This window comes from Perognathus longimembris, chromosome 9 (genome assembly GCF_023159225.1).
Source record: "Perognathus longimembris pacificus isolate PPM17 chromosome 9, ASM2315922v1, whole genome shotgun sequence".
Taxonomy (NCBI): domain Eukaryota; kingdom Metazoa; phylum Chordata; class Mammalia; order Rodentia; family Heteromyidae; genus Perognathus; species Perognathus longimembris.
Genome location: NC_063169.1, coordinates 42,546,057 through 42,566,487, shown reverse-complemented (window position 1 = coordinate 42,566,487; position 20,431 = coordinate 42,546,057). Strand labels below are relative to the sequence as shown.

General features: G+C 38.6%; 1 protein-coding gene across 1 annotated transcript; it reads left to right on the top strand.

The window, feature by feature from the left end:
• The first annotated feature begins 629 nt into the window (after positions 1–629).
• LOC125357581 (TBCC domain-containing protein 1-like) lies at positions 630–18,520 on the top strand. The gene is made up of 2 exons (XM_048354541.1): positions 630–916; positions 16,578–18,520. The coding sequence occupies exons 1-2, from the start codon at positions 630–632 to the stop codon at positions 17,986–17,988; spliced, it is 1,698 nt and encodes a 565-aa protein (XP_048210498.1). The 3' UTR covers positions 17,989–18,520.
• Positions 18,521–20,431: the final 1,911 nt, after the last annotated feature.

The following is a 20,431-nucleotide window of genomic DNA, read 5'->3' as shown; positions in this document are numbered from 1 at the left end:
TTAGCGACAAGAAATTAAGGATGATGTTATTATCAGCCAAGCTGGAGTGGCTGTAACCACTGTAACCATAGCTACTCAGAAGGCTGAGATCTGGAGAATCTCCAGATTAACCAGCAAAAAAAAATCAGGCTGAATGCATAGCTCAAACGGTAGAGCACCTGTCACACAAGCTCACGGCCTTGAGTTCAAACCATGGTATTGAAAAATAAAAATGACAGCATGAGATTTCAGATTGGTCAATAAAAAGAGGAATCTCCAAATATTACTTCATGCTTTGACTTTCTGTTTTCCGAAATACTGCCAAAATGATATAAACTTAACAACTCTTTATGCTAGTTAAGTTTGTAGCAAGTGATGCATTTTGATTTGCACAGTTAGAAATTACAATGTAATAATAATATTGTAGCCTTAATTTTATTTCCCATCTAAATCTGATGAATATGACCAATGGGAAGGGGAGATTGAAATCCCTTACAATGAACAACAATTTAAAGATGCATTAGATATGCTGCAGAAATTTCATTTGAGGTCTTGCTCATTACAAGCCTTGCTTCATAAAATATTCTCTCCTATCTGCCAAACCTTAGAATAACCCTTGTAAAAAACCATAAATATGGCACAGATAAACAATGGCAATCTTACATAACAAAGAGTCCTTGCCAAATGGGAGTAAAAGAAGACTCAGAGCTGCCTCCCACTTAGCAACGTGTTGCAGGCAGAGCACGGCTGAAGCACCATCATTCACATTCACACAGTGGTCTGGCGCCCAGCAGAAGTTCAGGTTTATGTCGGCTACCGAAAGGCGAGCTCTGCAGAAGCTTCGCACCCAGAAGCTCTCACTCCCTCTTGCTAATATCAATTACGGTGTGATAGTGTTGTGTGCAAAGATTCTGTCACCATCACCATGCATAGCACTGTATATCACATCTCGTGGGCGCTTAATGTTAATGAAATCAAACTGCATCTTCATCTCTACACGAGTGTTTTAAGGAGTTATTTATTTGTTCCTTGAGCAGAACGGACACTGCATAATGAAAGCTACCCAGAAGCTAGGTGTAATAATTACAGTCACATCTGTAATTCCAGCATTCAAAAGCTTGATGGGGGAGGGGAGGAGGAGGAAGAGGAAGAGGAGGAGGAAAGTAGAGGAGGATAAGGAGAAAGAGGAGGAAGGAGGAAAAGAGGGAAGAGGAGGACAAGAGGGAGGAGGAAGAGGAAGGAAGGCTAAGGAGAGGAGGAGGACAAGGGGGAAGAAGAGGATGGGGAGAGAAGAGGAGGAGGACAAAGGGGAAGAAGAGGATGGGGAGAGAGGAGGAAGAGGGGGAGGGGGAGGAAGAGGAGGAGGGCAGAAAGAAAGGAGAAGGGAGAAAAGGAAAGAACAAAGGAGGAAGGGCAAAAACTACACAGATTCAAAAAGCATTTTCTCCTCAAAAGAGTTCATTTCACTCAGTTGATACATACCAAAAATGGGCAAAGAACACAGCCATTGGAATAAAGGTTAAGTGTTGATATATATTATAATGTTGTATGCCAAAATGGGTAAGTGTGTAAGCACAAAGAAATGGTAATCAAAGAATTCATCAGCTTCTATTGAGCACATTTCTCAGAGGTTTCAGAAAACTAACTCTGAAAGCCCATTTCCCAGCATCACGTCTTATTAGATATCTAGGAAGTAATGTAATTTCTGTATAGACATGATTCTCAGTGAATTGTCTAATTTTTCTATGCCTCAATTTCTTCTAAAATCAAGATACCACTTTTCTTATGGTTGTTATAAGTATTAAATGAGTTAATTTGGTATTTTATACTTGTAATCCTAGAAATTCAGGAAACTGAGAACTGAGGATCACAATTCAAAACCACCTTAGTCAGGAAAGTCTGTGTGACTCTTACCTCCAAGAAACCACCAGAATACTGTAAGTGGGGCTGTGGCTCAAAGTGGTAGAGCACAAGCCTTGATCAGAAAAGCTCAAGTACCTGGGCCCTCAGTTCAAGCTCCATAACTGAAAGAAAAAGTTAATTTTGTAAAATGTTAAGAACAAGGTTCAACACTCACATGAAGAACTATGTAAATATTTGTTAAATAAGTAAATTAACATGACCCCAGATCCTAGGAAAAAACATCACTATAGTATACCAGAAAAAGTTACAGAATAGATGGAATCAGACTCAAAAAGCAAGATATTTCTACACTAATCTTGAACAATTATTTTTTCTTAAAAATGTATGCTGTTTTACATTTGATTCAATATTTAATGGCTATTTAAATAACTGTTTACTGTGTTAAATTAGCTATTAACCTTTTTATCTTCCTTTCAAAAGTGAGAATTATTAAGGAAATCCATCAAAGACCTTTTTGTTTTGTATTGCTTTTTGCCAGTCCTGGGGCTTGAACTCAGGGCCTGAGTACTGTCCCTGGCCTCTGTTTGCTCAAGGCCAGCATTCTACCACAGTGCCACTTCTGGCTTTTTCTATATATGTGGTGCTGAGGATTTGAACCCAGGGCTTCATGTATATGAGGCAAGCACTTTACCACTAGGCCATAGCCCAGCCCAATCAAAGATTTTTATTAAACCAAATTAGAAGAAATATAAGGATGGCTGGAGGCATAAGTCCAGGGGTAGAATGCCTGCCTGGCATGTATAAGGCCCTGAGTTCAATCCTTGATACCACAATGGTAGTGGGAAATAAAAGCTGTACATTGGTTGATAACTCATTATTTCCACTCAACTATCTTTTCTAACTACTAAATTTAGCTTTAATTTTTCCAGGAACCCTGAGCATAAGCCATTAGACCTGATTGTGGTCTATAGCCTCTCTAAGGAGTTAAAGGTCACTAGCACTCACATGTCTTCATGTGCATAATACCAGTCACCAAAGAGATATCACTCAGGTAGCATAGATACTACTTACTTAGTTTATTATATAATAGGAGACTAAAAACATTTCAAAGCATCTAGATAAACTCCAATTCCTAAGCTTCTGTGTACTTCACTAAGAAGGAAATTTACATCATTCCTAATATATATATTACCCTCACTAATCTTCTCTAAAACATTTATTTCTTCTTGCTCTGTTTAAGTTTCCATATGCAAACACAAGAGGTACAAAACTTTTATATCAAGTCATGTAAGAATTATACATGTAATGAAATCAGATAAAATAATCCAAAAAAATTGGTGAAGAATACAATCTAAGTGACTATTATTTTTACATATTTTACATTTTTTTAGATTCTTATTAATTTAGGTGATGAAATTAAATATGACAACTCAATTTTACAGCTATTCAATGAGTCCTTGCCATGTTGAGCACAATAAAAATATAAGTCATTTATTCTGAATAAAATTATAATTTTATGGAAGAGGGCAACCTACACACATCCAAGTATAAAATGTAGAAGACAGCATGAAGAAAAATAAAATTATGTCATTTGAAGGAGAATGGAGATAACTGGAGATAAACCAAGATCATAAAGCCACTATGTTTTAAATTTTTGGTGTAATCTAAACCTAAATGATACACACACACACACACACACACACACACACACACATTGTGATTGTATCTGGGAACATTTGGAAGAAGGAGGAGGAGGAGGAGGAAAGATGAAGGGTTTATGAAAATGGCATGAGGAAACTCACTGAAAGCTGTTGAAGACTGGGGGTGGAGGAATTAAGGAAGAGAGAGCAACAGAGGGGAATAATCTTACAAAAATATAATCTCAGCAAGGATGAAGTTACTTAGTGAAACCCCCTTGTATAATTAACATACAGGGAAAAAATAAAGGAAAAGAAACAGGCTTTGTTGGGGGTAGAAACCAGCAGGAAGGAAAACTAGGGGAAATGGGTGGAAGCACTTTTTAGGCATGTATAGTAGACAGAAAAAGGAAACCTGTTGAAATTGTTTTCCAAAGGAAGATGGGGATGAAGGAGAATGATGAGAAAATGTTTGATAGAGTATGCATGTATGGAGATGCCACAATTATCCCCCCTTTTACAACCAATATATACTAATAGGAACTTCTTTCAATTGAAGGCAGTTAATATAATTTATATAACATGAATTATTTTGTAGACAACAAGAAAAGTATATTTCAAATGATAATCCCACAGACAAAAGAATAGTCAACTGCCATGTAAAATTTGGTTTTAGAACGCATCCCTTCCTTCCTACCTTGTGATATTGTAAAAAGCAGTTTTGTTTCTTCCATCAGGGTTTGACTAATTTCTGCTGTGTTATCTTAGCACTGATTTTTGCTGTCCTGTGTGCATTACCCACTCAGAACCAACAAACTGGACTGAGACAATTCCAGGCCTGTTGACTTCCATGGGCCAGCTAGCTTGCCAGCTCTCTGGCTGATGATTCATCTGTCACCCTTCGAAGGGCATTGAAAGAAATGCATTTGCAGAGGGCAGTTAGCTCCTCTTTTCAATCCTGGCATTGTCAAAGCTCCACTGAAGCCTGAGAAAAAACATTAGGCTTTCTCTTCAGTTTCATCAGCAAACAGGAATCATCCTAGCATTATGACACTGAACTCTGTTGTCTTTGATGAGTGCTTTGAAGATTAGAAGATTTCCATTAATTTTGCTTAGCAGTTTAAATTAATGAAGTTAGAAATAAGACATATTATGTGTTTGGAAATACTTCATTGGTTTTCTTGCTCTTCCTGGGCTCTTGCTTATGTATTCAAATTCATTTCACACTCTAATTGATAATTCTCCATTTGATTTTGTTGTAGGTATTTATATTCAAAATACTTATTGTTTATGACAAAAAAGTTAGAGTTTAAAAGGTTATTCTAATTATCTTTCACTAGGCAGATAGTTATTGCAGTCATACAGGAAGGCAGTTTGCATGTTTAATAATTCCATCCAAGTATTAGAGGTCAATTTAAAAAGCTCAGTAAATAAGCAAGTGAGAAAATCAGGGAGTCAAAATTGCAAAGCATGCTTTCTATGTATTCATTAGAAACATCATTAGAATTCAGCCAACTCCTGGAATGTTTCATCTTTTATCAAGCTCTGAGAGTAATAATAATAATACATTTAAAGATTAAGACATAAGCAAGCTGTGATTCCCAATGGTCACTTGAGTTCTGTCTTCAATGTACTAATGTATCACATGCATTTAAGATATATGCACAATATTCTGTCTGAATTATTTATTTCAAATGTGACAAATAAATGAAATTAAACTTGCATGCCATATCAACTTATTTTTTACCAAGTTCATCATATTAAAACTCAGAGTCAGAACAAATAATATTAGCTATAAAACATACTTGAAGAAAATGTTTTAAAACCTATCACAAGTGGGCTAAAATTCAAATTTAGGAAATCACCTAAATTAGAATTCCAAAATGGAGGAGCAAGAATTTGTTTTTTATTAACTTTTGGGCTTGAATCTCACAGTCTTCTTAGCCAATATTGCATTCATTTTTTGCTTGATTTAAAAATCAGAGGCAATTTATTTTCTGTGATTTTGGTGCAAATGTTTTATTAAGCTAAGGCCTAAATATTCTTTCAACTATTTTAAGGAATATATTAATGTGATGCTTAATTTTCATAAGTTAGGCTAATGTATGCAGATTTTTGGTCAAATACTACTATAGCATTAGCTTTTAAGATGTGCTTAGCATTTAAATCAGTAAACTTTCAATAAACAGATTACCCTGAATCATATAAATAGGCTTCATCCAACTAGCCAAAAGCTTTCAAAGAAACTTCAAGTTCCCCGAGAAAGAAAGAATTCTGTCTCTAGACTCATAGCTACTGAATCTTTTCTGTGAGTCCCCACACTACGGACCTGACCTGTGGATTTTATACTTGCTGGTCCCAAAAGTGGTATGAGCCAACAATCCCTTATAATAAAGATATCAGTCTCTCTCTCTCTCTCTCTCTCTCTCTCTCTCTCTCTCTCTCTCTCTCTCTCTCTCTGTCTCTCTCTCTCTCTCTCTCTCTCTCTCTCTCATTTTTCTGAGCAATACTGACTAATACAACTGCCTTTTTTTCCTTCTCTTTTCCTTCTTTTCAGCTTGAAATTTTCCTTGGCCTTTTCTTCCTGAATCCTTCTACACATTTTTGGGGTGAGGTTGACTGAATTCATCAGTAGTCAGAGAAAGCAGACCCAGGAGAATGAGAGAGATCAACGAAAAGAAGAGCCAAGGCAATGCAGATGAAGTGTGCTCATGGCCTGTATGTGTTTATACAAGGGCATCCCATGCATCATCACCTAAAAATGAAAGGAAAAACTGAATTTGATGGACCCGGACAGTGAAATCCGGACAATTAATCATAAAGCTCTCTTGAATGTGGTGAAGACATGACTGATGCTCATGGAATTATGTAGGATTTATTTTAATTTTGTTCATCATAGACCTTTTTGAAAGCTACAGTGTGATTTCTAATCACAATCATCATTTATTTCCTAATCAGCCAATGTCAAATACATTTTGTGCTTCCTAAAAGGCTTATAGATCCGCAGTCTCCTCAATGTAGCTCTACTAGGCTGACACAGCCCAACTATATTACACAAACAAAGTTTCTTTCTGGCTAATAAGAAAAGTGTTAGCCAAATGGCTCACACCTTAATCCTAGCTACTCAGGAGACTGAGATGTGAGGATCACAGTTCAAAGCCAACCCAGGCAGGAAAGTCCATGAGACTCTTATCTTCAATGAGCCACCAGAAAACTGAAAATAGCACTGTGGCTCAAAGTGGTAGAGCACTATCCTTTAGCAAAAACAGCTCAGGGACAGTGCCTGGACCCTGAGTTCAAACCCACAACTGACAAAAAAGAAAAAAGTTTTACACCAAAAGTCACATAAATATTGGACGTAACAAGAGGCCAGGGCCTCACTTACCACTGCTTTAAAAAAAAATGTCTAGGGAAATTAGAGACACTACATAACCATTCCTTTGTGGTTACTCTAGTCAGCTGTGTTGAGACTTCATTACAGAAAGTTGCATAAGACCAACAATGAACTGGAGGCTGAAGCTCAATCACCTAAAACCTTCCACCTCTTACTATCTCCAAGGTAGTTCAAAGCCCACTTGAATGAGCAGTATTTGGACACTGTAAAATTTACCTCAGACTCTTTTGTATAGCAGATCAGAAAAGGACTAGCCAGTGCCATGCAAACTGAAATATGACTGAGTCGCATCATGTTCTTATTTGTGTAAAATTTTCTGATACTATAACTCTGCTACTCTGTTTAAAGGAGGTCTGTGTATTTAGTTAAGACTTTGAATCTAGATGAAGAGCCAATGATACTTCTGAACTCCATCCTCAAGTATATTTTGACAAAATGTTTTTTTCATACAAATTCTCATCCAGATTTGTCATATGTAAGTTAACCTGAAGGAATTGGCTCTTATGAAGAATCCATAACCAAGATAGAGTATGAGAAAAACTGTCTTTTCTATCCAAAGTGTGTTGCTTAGAAGTTCCTGCTTTGAGCCTGGTGCAGGTAGCTCCAGCCTGTAACCCTAGCTATTCAGGAGGCTGAGATCTGAGGATAGAGGCTAAAAATCATCCTGGGAAGGAAAGCCCAAAAGTCTGAAAGATTCTTATCTCTAATTTGCCACCAGAAAACTGGAAGTGGTGCTGTGGTTCAAGTGTCAGAGCACTAGCCTTGAGCTGAAAAGCTCAGAGACAGCATCCAGGCCGAGAGTTCAAGTCCAACAGCTGACAAAAAAAAAAAAAACAAAGTTCCTGCTTTGATTTGAGTATCCCAGACAGCAGGGGGAGTAAGAATATTTTGAGATTATTTGTATACTGTTGATCTTATTTCAAAAGTCACCTTATGTAAACACATTTTATCCTATTCAAATTAGCTAATCACAAGCAGACTGTGAACCTAAGTCAACCAATCTGAGGAAAGGGGCAGGGCCTCCTGCATTAGGGATAAGTAAGGCAGCAGACTGACTTCTATGTGTACTTGCTTGCCAAATTTTTGATGATGGCATACCCTTCCGCAGAAGTAAGTTTTACCTCACTGAGACAATTCTTTATTTTTGTGTCTATCATTATGATTCCATTGGTCCTTGGAGCACATATTTATAACAGAGTAAGGCCTACATGATTCTAATAGGAAAGGAAGAGATAATGACTAGTAACTTTGAGCATTTGTTCTCTGTTCTCACAGCTTTGTTGATTTGATTTTCTCTGAGCTTGGCAGTTATATAGGGAGTTTTAGTAATATGTTTGCAACCCATAAAACTCCACATAACAAGCAAATTGACATGGCCAAGAGGTTTCTCTTTTCTATAAAACCAAAAAGGGAAACAAAAAAAATAATCCTTCTTGTTTTGCATGGGGTTTTTTGTTGTTGTTGTTGTTTGTTTGTCTGGTTCTGGGGTTTGGATTCAGAACCTCAAATTCTCACTAGACTTTTTCACCGAGGGTTGGTACTCTACCACTTGAACCACACCTCCACTTCTGTATCCTGTACTTTTTCATAAGTGAATTATGTCACATTTTAGCTAACAAAATGCAAAGTATTTTGACTCCAACTGAATTTTTTTCCAGCAAGACTAAACTACATGTTACAAATAAAATTGAAATGAACATGACAGTTTAAAACTTGGATAAAGTATAACATTTTAAAAAGAGTTTATATTCATTCCAAATGTCTTCTGACAACCTTTGTACAGATGCATATGATGACAAGAGCATCATTTGGGGAAAAAAAGATTTATTAATGAAGTAGAATCCTATGCATACAAGGAGAACCCACCCACAATTCTAAGCTCACCATCAGTGCCATGACAATTCAAAGCTGTTTCTCCTGAAATGGGAGTTGTGTTTAATTGCAGTGTGGTAAATTTGTTCCCAAGTTTTTGTTACAATCAACAGAAAATTTTAAAATATACTTGATAGGGCTAATTTTCTCTAATGAATATAAATGGTTCACTGTGCTTATCATTTTAAACCATGAATACAATTTACAACATTAATTACAGGAATTATCCAGGTACCAATGACTCATACCTATAATTCTAGTACCTTAGGAGACTGAGATCTGAGGATGCTGGTTCAAAGCCAGCACAGGGAATCTCCAATTAACAACAAAAAAAAAGCCTGAAATAGGGCTGGGAATATGGCCTAGTGGCAAAGTGCTTTCCTCGTATACATGAAGCCCTGGGTTCGATTCCTCAGCACCACATATATAGAAAAAGTCAGAAGTGGTGCTGTGGCTCAAGTGGTAGAGTGCTAGCCTTGACCAAAAAAGAAGCCAGGGACAGTGCTCAGGCCCTGAGTTCCAGCCCCAGGACTGGCAAAAAAAAACAAAAACAAAACAAAAGCCAGAAGTAGATTCGTGGTTTAAGTGGTAGAGTATTAGCCTTGAGTAACAGAAGCTTAGGGACAGCACCCAGGGCCTGAATTCACATCCCAGTACAAGCACACATATATACACATACATGAAGGGAGAGGAGGAGAAGAAAGGGGAAGAGGAGGAGGAGGAGGAGGAGGCGGAGGAGGAGGAGGAGGAGGAGGAGGAGGAGGAGGAGGAGGAGGAGGAGGAGGAGGAGGAGGAGGAGGAGGAGGAGGAGGAGGAGGAGGGAAGGAGGGAAGGAGGGAAGGAGGGAAGGAGGGAAGGAGGGAAGGAGGGAAGGAGGGAAGGAAGGAAGGAAGGAAGGAAGGAAGGAAGGAAGGAAGGAAGGAAGGAAGGAAGGAAGGAAGGAAGGAAGGAAGGAAGGAAGGACCAAAACAGAAAATGTGATGCCATATATGAATCAATGTTATTCTTAATTTTTTTCTGAGAAACATATCCAGGACTGTCTGTGGTATTATGTCACCACTTTTATCCTTGTGGGTTATCATTTTCCATCCACTTGAGCTTACTCTTTTATTTTCCAAAACCAAGCTCTGCCAAACAATTTTTGAAAGACCTGACATTGTGTTTAAAGCATGTTATAGCTTGAAATCTAAATCCTAACTAAATTCTTTTCATTTAACCAAAATAAGAGTCAATCCTACGTCAGAACAAAAGAAGAAACAGCCCAGGCAACCATTCTGACACATCTACATAAACTTATACAAGACATTGCATAAATAATACAAACAGTTTTATGTGATTTCATACCTAAATAAAGTCATTTTAATATACAACAAAAGAAACATCATTTTCAGCTAGCATAGTCTTGTAAAGAATGAATGAAAAGCCCTAAAATTTCTGTATGTGCTTTTTTACTTAAATTTGCAACAGTAGCCCTATTCAAAATATGAACAAATTTGAGGTAAGTTAAATCTGCAAAATTAAGAAATTTTGTTCTCTTTTGTAACTATAAACGATAAAGATATCCAATATAAACAAAGATTTTGTATTGAGAAATGTGAACATGTAGCCGGGTGTGATGGTACTTGTCTATAGTCTCCGCATTTGGGAGATGAGAAAGGAGAATCACAAGCTGAAGGACAGCCTGAGCTAGAGAATGAGACCCAATCTCAAAAACAAAACAGGGGAAAAGGAAAGAAATGAAAGGAGGAAGAGGGGGGAGGGAGGGAGAGAAAGAGAGAGAGAGAGGACAGGAAGGAAGGAGAAAGGAAGAGAGGAAGGGAGGAAGGGAGGGAGGGAGGCAGAGAGGGAGGGAGGCAGGGAGGGAGGGAGGCAGGGAGGGAGGGAGGGAGGGAAGACAAAAATAACATGACAGGGCTGGGAATATGGCTTAGTGGTAAAGTTCTCATCTCATATACACAAAGCCCTGGGTTTGATTCCTCAGCACCACATATATAGAAAAAGCCTGAAGTGGTGCTGTGGCTCAAGTGGCAGAGTGCTAGCCTTGAGCAAAAAGAAGCCAGGGATAGTACTCAGGCCCTGAGTTCAAGCCCCAGATAAGTGCTTAGTTCCTAGCTGAGAGATCTTATCATAAGAGGTGATTGAATAATGGTACACTAACTTAAATGAACCAGTCCACTGCTGAGTAGTAATGACTACCAGGAGATAGTGTCTGGTTATGGGCCCTGGCCTCTTCCTATTGGTCTTTCTGGCTTCTTGGCTAACATGAGATGAGCAATTCTCTCATGGTGAGCCAGGTCCTTCTATTGTGATGTTTCTACCTGGCCACATTCCTAAGAACAATGCAACAAGCAAGCCATGGAGTAGAATTAATGAAACCATGAGTCAAAATAAATCTTTGCCCTTTTCAAATTGTTTCTCTCTGATTATTCTCATAGCAATGCAAGTCAAAGTTCCAATGTACTCTCATATCTGCAGCCCTTGTATCCCTGCTTGAGCAGGTATCCTTTTGACATGGGAGTTAACTCCTCTTCATCGTTTCCTTTAAATACAGTGCAGTTACAAATAGCAGCACACATGATAGTCCTTTTTTATATGACAGTACACCTGAGTCACTTTCATGTAGCCAGCCTTATCTCAAAGAAGACATATAGATTCTATCCAGGGAAGGTCACTCATTTGTTTCTTTAAAGTATCCCTGAGTATCTGGAAAAATGTAAGCATTCAGGTACTTGGAAAGACCTCACACAGGTGGCATTCCACCGTCTTTTGGCTTTCTTCCTCACATTAAAATTAAGGCTTTCTGAGGACACAGGCTTTTCAGATACATCTATATCATTTGATATAGTTGCTCCAAATAGCATGATGAGCACAATACTAGAATATACATCTGAACACTGAGCAATAGAAATAAAAGAACATTATTGTTACTTTAAATTTGACATTTGTCTTTTAGAACACACTAACCATCATATATATTCAGTACCTAAAGTCTGAGAAAATGACTATGAAGGAGAAATTACAGAGCCATGGTTCTCTCTACCTAAAAAATAAGTAAATAAATAAATAAAGGTACAGTACTCAAAGCTAGGAGCTCACAACTGTAATCCTAGCTAATAAAGAGGCTGTTAACTGAGGATAACATTGCAAAGTCAGCCTGGGCAGGAAAGTGCATGAGATTCTGATGTCCAGCTAACTACCAAAAAGCCTGAAGTGGAGCTGTGGTTCAAGTGGTGGAGCATTTGCCCTGAACCCCCCCAAAAAATGCTCAAACACATTACCTAGGCACCGAGTTCAAGTCCCAGGTCTGGCACCAAACAAACAAACAAATAAATAGTAAATAATGAACTCTGTTCCCAGCTTTCAGGAGATAAGGCAGAATGACTGTGAGTTCCAGACATCCTGCCTACACAGAAAGACCCTGTACTGACTCCATGCCATTTCTCTTTAGAAAGGCATATTAGGAAATTTTGAATAGGATGCAAGTTGTACTTCAGTTCATATTAAAATAAAATTTCACTGTAGGTTATACTTACCCTTAACCCTGTTTATTATATATTTATAAGTAGCTCATTGCTCATATAGGAGTGAAGAGGAAAACTTTTAGAAGGAAATTTGGGGTGGAATTGAGTAAGTGATAACTACAGACTTCACTTCCTTGAGAGAAGCACATTTCTGTGACAGTGTCCTATAGTGCTCCACTCCTTCACCAAGTATTTATTAGGCACCTGTTGCCAAGGGTATAGATTTAAATCAGTTTGGCTTTACTGATTTTGACTCCATCTGGAGCTAGTTTTGGTTTGTTTTTTCAAATAATCAATATCCTTAAAACACTGGATAGTAAGTAAGTCCAACTTAATTACAAACAAGGCACTGTAATTAAAAATTCAACTATAACACCTTATTGAAAATAATGTTTCCAAAGCCTACTTCTTCAACAAATTAGCAGAAATGCCATTTCTAAAAGATGTTTTCTTTGTTAGGAGGTAGTGGAGTTAACCAATCAAATTTTTTTGTGTGTGCATGTGCTGGTTATGAAACTAGAACTTAGGGCCTAGGCACTGTCCCTGAGATTGTTTTTCTCCAGGTTAGCACTCTACCACTTGAGCCACAGCGCCACTTCTGGCATTTTCTGAGTAGTTGATTGGAATTAAGACTGTCAAGGACTTTCCTGCCCAGGCTAGCTTCACACCACAATCCTCATTTCTCAGGCTCCTGAGTAGCTAGGATTACAGACGTGAGCCACCAGCACCCAGCTCCAATCACACTTTTAAGCAGACCATTGATGTCCATGGAAGACACACTTACTTTCCAGTTTCCCTGATTTCTTGAATCAGTTTCCCTGATATCTTGAAACAGTCTGATCTTTTTGTTTTATTTTTGTTTTGCAGTGCTGGAGATTGAACCTGGGGCCATGGGCTTGCTAAGCACAGTGCATAGTTGAACTATATTGCCAGCTTCCAATCTTTTTCTTTTTTTCCTCCTAGTCTTCTCTTCTTTCTCCTTCTCTTTCTCTTTTGCCTCCTCCTTCTCCTTCTCCTTCTCCTTCTTATTCTTTGAATTTTCTCTCAATATGTAGCCCAGACTGGCCTGGAACTCAGTCATCCTGCTTCATCCTCCCAATTGTCCTCAGCCTCCTAAGTATTCAGACTAAAGTTATGTACTATCACACCTGACCCCACTGTCTTAAATTAACCATTTTCCTACCTGATTATTGCATCAGCTAAGCTGAATCTTATTGATAAATTAATTAACAATTAATTTGCTTTATTTATCATTTTAGATTTACAGAAAAATTAAGCAAGTAACACAGTTACAAGCATCACCCTACTTGCCCCCATCACAGATACAAAAAGCATTAGAATCTTTCATTTTTTTTATTGTATCCTATCAAATGTTTTTGATTATGTTCAGTATGCTGAATCCATTTTTGCTCCCTTTGTTACTGGATACCAGCCATTGTCAAAATAGAATAAAATGATGACAAAAATCAGCCTCGGTGGCTCAGAGTCTACCCAGATAAATATTATAGAAATAGGGGCTGGGAATATGGTCTAGTAGAAGAGTGCTTGCTCATATACATAAAGCCCTAGGTTTGATTCCTCAGCACCAAATCTGTAGAAAAGACCAGAAGTAGCACTGTGGCTCAAGTTGGCAGAGTGTTAGCCTTGAGCAAAAAGAAGCCAGGGACAGTGCTCAGGCCCTGAGTGAGTTCAAGCCCAGGACTGGCAAAAAAAAAATTACAGAAATAAAAGTACAGCAAATAAATATTCATTTAACAAACAGACCCACTTATAAGAACTCATTTAATCCTCACAGTAACTTTTCCCTTACAGGTTCTCTTGGATTCTTTGAGTTAAAAAACTGAAGCATGCAGAGAGATTAAATGCATTGTTCAAGATCACAAAGCTGGTAAGGAATGGAGTCATGATCTGAACCCAGACCTTTAGAACATATGTTCTCCATCACTCCCAACTGCTGCTTTCTGAACTACTGAGTCCTAAAGGGGAGAAATAATGGCATTTATGAGTACAAACAGCACTCCATGTGCTCTCTAAGTAACTCAAATTTTATAATGGTTTTGTTTGCAGTTGCAAGACAGGAAACCATTAGTGCAGCAAAGTACTTAATACTCAAATTTTAAAAAACAGCTAAGTTCTTAAAACCTAGATATTTGGTGCTGAAGGTATTGTTTGGGCTCCTTGTTTGGACTCTTGGGAAATCAGCTACTGACTGATTTCTGCCACTTCTGACATTCACTCACAGTAGTCAATGATCCAGAAAGAACCATCATTAAGTAAGTTCATAATCCAAGATGCAGTGCAAGAACTCAAATCAGATTTGCCAGTTTCCAACAGTCTTCATAGATATATGCATATATCTATGTATGTATGCATAAAGCAGTAACTAGTGTCTGCAATCATTGTCTCTACAGATCCTAAAAGCTACAAATAATCTAGCAAAGTCATTATGCAACATTAAGAACGTGTGATTTTATTCAATTCTATCTCAAGAGATTATTAAAATGTCTCCATTTGGTGTCCCTGCTATCCCAAGCCTTTTTTTCCCAAGGGAAGGGATAAAAGGCTTTTTACTTAAGCCATTAAAATACTGACTGGACAAGACAATCTAACTGAAAAAGGATGAGATGAGTTTGCCAGTGAGTCTACTTTCTCCAAACTGCAAAGCACAAAAAAACCTTGGGAACAAACAATAAAGCTATCCTTGCCTTGACCAAAACAGGAATAAGCATGTGGATATTGTTAATGCTATTGCAAAGGCTTTCCAACATCCCTTATGCTCATTTACATGCTCATTTCCTCATCACAACAACTCAAACACAAATGTATGAACAATTAAAATTTGCTGCCAATCACAGGGTTGCACTATGAAAATGCTCTGTGGTAGATCCTTGTGGCAAATCCTTCATCATTTTCTCAACACATTTCTGATCATCATACACATCACCCCTTCTAATTAGGAGGTCATCTGTCCTCTAACACAGCCTTTCTCAGCACTTTAGAGCTCATCTCTAAAAGAGGATTAGCAATTTTTCCCCTTCATTCTTTATTACTGAGCAACTGTAAGAAGAAATGACAATTTGGGTGCTGACGATGTGGCTTAAATGTGAGCATGAGTGCCTACCAAAGGAGAGACCCTGAGTTCAAACCCCACTACTGCAAAAGAAGAGAAGGAAAGGGGAGAGGAAAGAAAAGCAAGGGAGGGGAGGCCCTTCAGATACTTGCCCAGTGGAATGAAAAGAAACAAATCAGAATTGAAACATCAGAGGATAAAAATCAACAACACACTGTAAAAACTAGCCATGTCTCACAAGCATTGTTTGAACTCAGAAAAACAAATATTCTCTTTGTCCATCTAAAAACATCTCTACTTCTCAGGAAGCTGACATTCACTGAACACTCTTTAAGCTAACAAGTCTACTTCTGGGAGAAAAAATACTCACAAATAAAATATATAAGCCTTTTCTCTTAAGACAATAAAGTCAAATTTAGTTGGCTTATGTTTACAAATTATGACTAGTTTAACTAGCAAAGAATTCAAGACCACATTGTTTTAACTGTTATTATCTTTATAAAAGGTCAACCACAGATTATATCCTGACTTTTACTGGTAGGGATTTCTGACCACTTCATGGAAGCTACCCAGGCAATCTAGAACAAACTCAATGAAGCAATGAAGAACTGCATTTCCTTTTCAGAGGTTTCCTCTCTGAGGTCTCCCATGCTGACCCTTTAATTACTCCACTGGCCATCTTTAGCGAGTTTTAAAGTTGTCTAGAATTTAATAAAAGGGAACATGAAGCAGAGTGTAGAAAAACATTGGTGAGTATGTGACACTGCACAGCTGGAATAAACAATACTTGGCACAACAGATTTAGGCCCATTTTTAAGACACCTACTGGTTTTCAATGTTTTTGTCCATCGTGGGGCTTGAACTCTGGGCCTGGGTGTTATCCCTGAGCTCTTTAGCTCAAAGCAAGTGCTCTACCACTTGAGCGGCAGCACCACTTCCAGTTCTCTGGTGGTTAATTGGAGATAAGAGTCTCATGGAGTTTCCTGCACAGGCTGGCTTTGAACTGGGATCCTCAGATCTCAGCCTCTTGAGTAGCTAGGATTATAGGTGTGAGCCACCAGCACCCTTTGGTTCTCAATTTTGTCTACTATAAAAATCAGAGGTATTGGCCTTCGTGGGGATTCGTGGTCTCCACGGGGTGGGAGTGGCCCTTAACTCGGCACTAATAGAATCTGGGGCGCATTGCTTAGGAGATCTTGTACCTTAATATTCCTACACGAAAAATTGTCGCGGTTTCGTAGACAAGAAGCCTGGTGCCTTAGACGCAATCGTGGGACAGACCGACTTAAGTTCAGATTCGGCTTCCAGCTCGTAGCGCTTTCAGTGGACACCCTACAGTTTCTGCTCTTCTTATACATACAACAATTAAACAAGGTTTCTCTGCGAACATCTTTGATTGGAGAAGAATGGCCTAGTCCCAGAAACAGATCTCAGTCTCCCGAGCTGACTGAAAAATCCAGTTGTCATAATAAGAATTGGAATGATTACAGTCACCAGGCTTTTATCTACGATCATCTGTCAGATCTCCTTGAACTGCTCTTAGATCCAGAACAACTCACAGCATCTTTTCATTCGACCCATACTAGTCTAGTCTCTCCAGAAGCTGTTGTAGCCCTTAGCTTTCTTATTGAAGGCACTGTCAGTAGAGCCAAGAAGGTTTATCCTCTACATGAACTTGCCCTGTGGCAACCACTACATGCAGAAAGTGGCTTCTCAAAGATCTCTAAGACTTTTTCTTTCTACAAGCTGCAGTCGTGGTTGAGAGCCTGTTTGACTGGGAATCCATTTGGTCCATCTGCTTGCCTCAAGTCTGAAAAAAAATTGACTTGGGCTTACCAAGTTGAAGGTACAACCAAAAGAGCTAAGATTGCCTGCAATTCTCACACAGCCCCTAAATGGCACCGCATGGTGGTGATGAGCCAGGTTTGCAAGCAGACATTGGCCAAGAGCTCTGATACTCTGGTTGGGGCACATGTGAGAATTCATCGTTGCAATGAATCTTTTATATATCTGCTCTCTCCCTTACGATCTGTGACAATTGAGAAGTGCAGGAATAGCACCTTTGTCTTGGGCCCTGTGGAGACCTCTCTTCACCTCCATGGCTGTGACAACGTTAAAGTCATTGCTGTTTGCCATCGCTTGTCCATCTCTTCTACAACAGATTGTGTCTTGCACCTTCTGACACCTTCATGCCCACTTATTCTCTCTGGGAATCAGAGAGTAACTTTCGCACCCTTTCATGCTCATTACCCAATGCTGGAGGACCACATGGCCAGGACTGGTCTTGCTACAGTGCCCAACTATTGGGATAATCCAATGATTGTATGCAGAGAGAACAGCAGCAGTATCTTCCGACTCTTACCGCCATGTGAATTCTATGTATTTATTATCCCCTTTGAAATGGAAGGGGATACAACAGAGATACCTGGGGGTCTTCCACCTGCATATCAGAAAGCACTGGCTCAAAGAGAACAGATGATACAGATCTGGCAGAAAACTGTGAAGGAGGCTCGTTTGACAAAGGATCAAAGGAAGCAGTTCCAGATACTTGTGGAAAACAAGTTTTATGAATGGTTGGTTAATACAGGACATCGCCAACAGCTGGACAGCCTTGTACCCCCTGCAGCAGGCTCCAAACAATCAACAGGATAGAACTCAGACACCATGTCTTTGGGCTCTGAACATGACACTGAGTGGAGGACAGAGCTGCCCCTCTGAAAACTGTCCTGTACACTTGCTGCTAAGAGACTTAGGCCCTTCTTTCTATTTAAGACCTTGACTTCATTTCTATCCAATGCTCATTTGTCACTGTTGAGGTTAAATTTTACTGAAGCTTCTGACTTTTATAGAACATTAGAAGACTCCTGATTGTGATGTCAAAAGGAAAAGTTGATGAAGGCATTCCTGCTATGTCTATGTTAATATTTAAGTGATTAAATATAGATTTTAAGTTTATTTCATATTTTAATTTTTATGATGAAAGGATTTTATCCTTTCAGAGTTAAAAAGAGTTCTGTAATTCTTTGTAACTATTTAAAAGGAAATTACTACTCCTTTTTAAAAGTAATTGGAAGGAAAGTATAGTTTGTTGATGTATAAATGAAACAGATAGTTTTTATACAAAGATATTTTAGACTGTAAAGTATGAAACTTAATGAAATTATGTAAAAATCTTTATTTTTCTTTTTTTTGCCTCAGATTTCCAATAAACAAACTCTAAAAAGTAAAAAAAAAAAAAAATCAGAGGTATTGAGGCAAGTGACATTCTAGCTTTAAAATAACATTCTTTCCAATCCAAAAAAGATCCAAAGAATTGTGGTTTGAGTGAGTTAGGGCAGAAAAGTTTAAAGGATTCCACAATCAACAGCAAAATGCTAGACTGACAATATGCCTCAAAAGGTAGAGCACCAGCCGGGCACTGGTGGCTCACACCTGTAATATTAACTACTCAGGAAGCTGAGATCTGAGGCTCACAGTTCAAAGGATCCTGGGCAGGAAAGTCCATGAGATTCTTATCTCCAATTAACCACCAGAAAACAAGAAGTGGTGCTGTAGGGACAGCACCAGGGATAAGAGTTCAATCCCCATCACCAACCAAAAAAAAGAAGGAAGGAAGGAAGGAAGGAAGGAAGGAAGGAAGGAAGGAAGGAAGGAAGGAAGGAAGGAAGGAAGGAAGAGAGAGAGAGAAAAGGTAGTGTACCAGCCAACCAAGCTCAAGAGGTTGAGTTCAAGCTCTGGTATTGGAAATAGCTTTTTTAAAAAAAGATGCTTTACTAGATCGGCTGAATTTCCATTAAACACAATATCAAAGGTTGCCCAAATTTTGGCTTTCAAAGGAAAAAGGATTGACTAGGGATATAGATTTGTAGTAGAATATTTGGCTAGCATGCATGAGGCCTGAGTTCAATCCTTAGCACTAAGTAAATAAATAAGGAAACAAAGGAAAAAACTTCTTTGGTAACTTGAGCTATGTCAGTTTCTCTCGGTTGGTTGTGCTATTGTTATTTCATTAAATAGTTTTAATTTCTAAGGTAGAGCTTTACTATCGATTCTACCATCAAATTATTAGATTATCATTAAATTATTCTTTTATTTCTAATCTACATATAATTTCTATACTTTAAATCCTGCTTCATGCCAGCACCAGTGACTTACACCTGTAATCCTATCTACTCTGGAGGCTGAGATCTGAGGCTCCAGGTTCAAACCCAGCCCAGGTAAGAAAATGCATTAGACTTTTATCTCCAAGTAAGCACAGAAAAAAGCTGGAAGCAGGGCTGTGGCTTAAATGGTAGATTGCTAGCCTTGAGCAACAAAACTCAGGGACACTTTTGGCCGGAACTGCCATCTTTCAGTAATTTGCCAAAATGACGAACACAAAGGGAAAGAGGAGAGGTACCCAATACATGTTCTCTAGGCCCTTCAGGAAATATGGGGTTGTTCCTTTGGCCACATACATGAGAATCTACAAGAAGGGTGATATGGTAGACATCAAGGGAATGGGTACTGTTCAAAAAGGAATGGCCCACAAATGTTAGGCAAAACTGGAGGGTCTACGATGGTACCCAGCATGCTGTTGGTATTGTTGTAAACAAGCAAGTTAAGGGCAAGATCCTTGCCAAAACCATATTAAGCACTCTAAGAGCCGAGATACCTTCCTGAAAGGAGTGAAGGAAAATGACCAGAAAAAGAAGGAAGCCAAAGGGAAAGGAACTTGGGTTCAACTGAAGCATCAGCCTGCTCCACCCAGAAAAGCACACTTGTGAAAACCAATGGAAAGGAGCCTGAACTATTGGAACCTATTCCCTATGAATTCATGGCCTAAGAGATGTAAAAAAAAAAAAAAAAAAAGACCTCAGGTCCTGAGTTCACGCCCCAGGAATAGCACACACACACACACACACACACACACACACACACACACACACACACAATCCACCTTCAGATTAAAGCCTATAATGTAACACTTTTATTAACATAACTTCTATTTGTTTTTGTTACTAGTAATGCAGCATAATGCAAATTTTACAGGAAATTTTGCTAACAAATTTACCACATTAAAAAGAAAAAAAAAGGGGCTGGGGATATAGCCTAG

Bases quoted from the DNA above. Each gene is read 5' to 3' on its own strand.
- LOC125357581 (XM_048354541.1), top strand. From the start codon at position 630: ATGGCAATCTTACATAACAAAGAGTCCTTGCCAAATGGGAGTAAAAGA. The intron at 917-16,577 runs GTATATCACATC...GCGGTTTCGTAG, and splicing joins CCATCACCATGCATAGCACT to ACAAGAAGCCTGGTGCCTTA.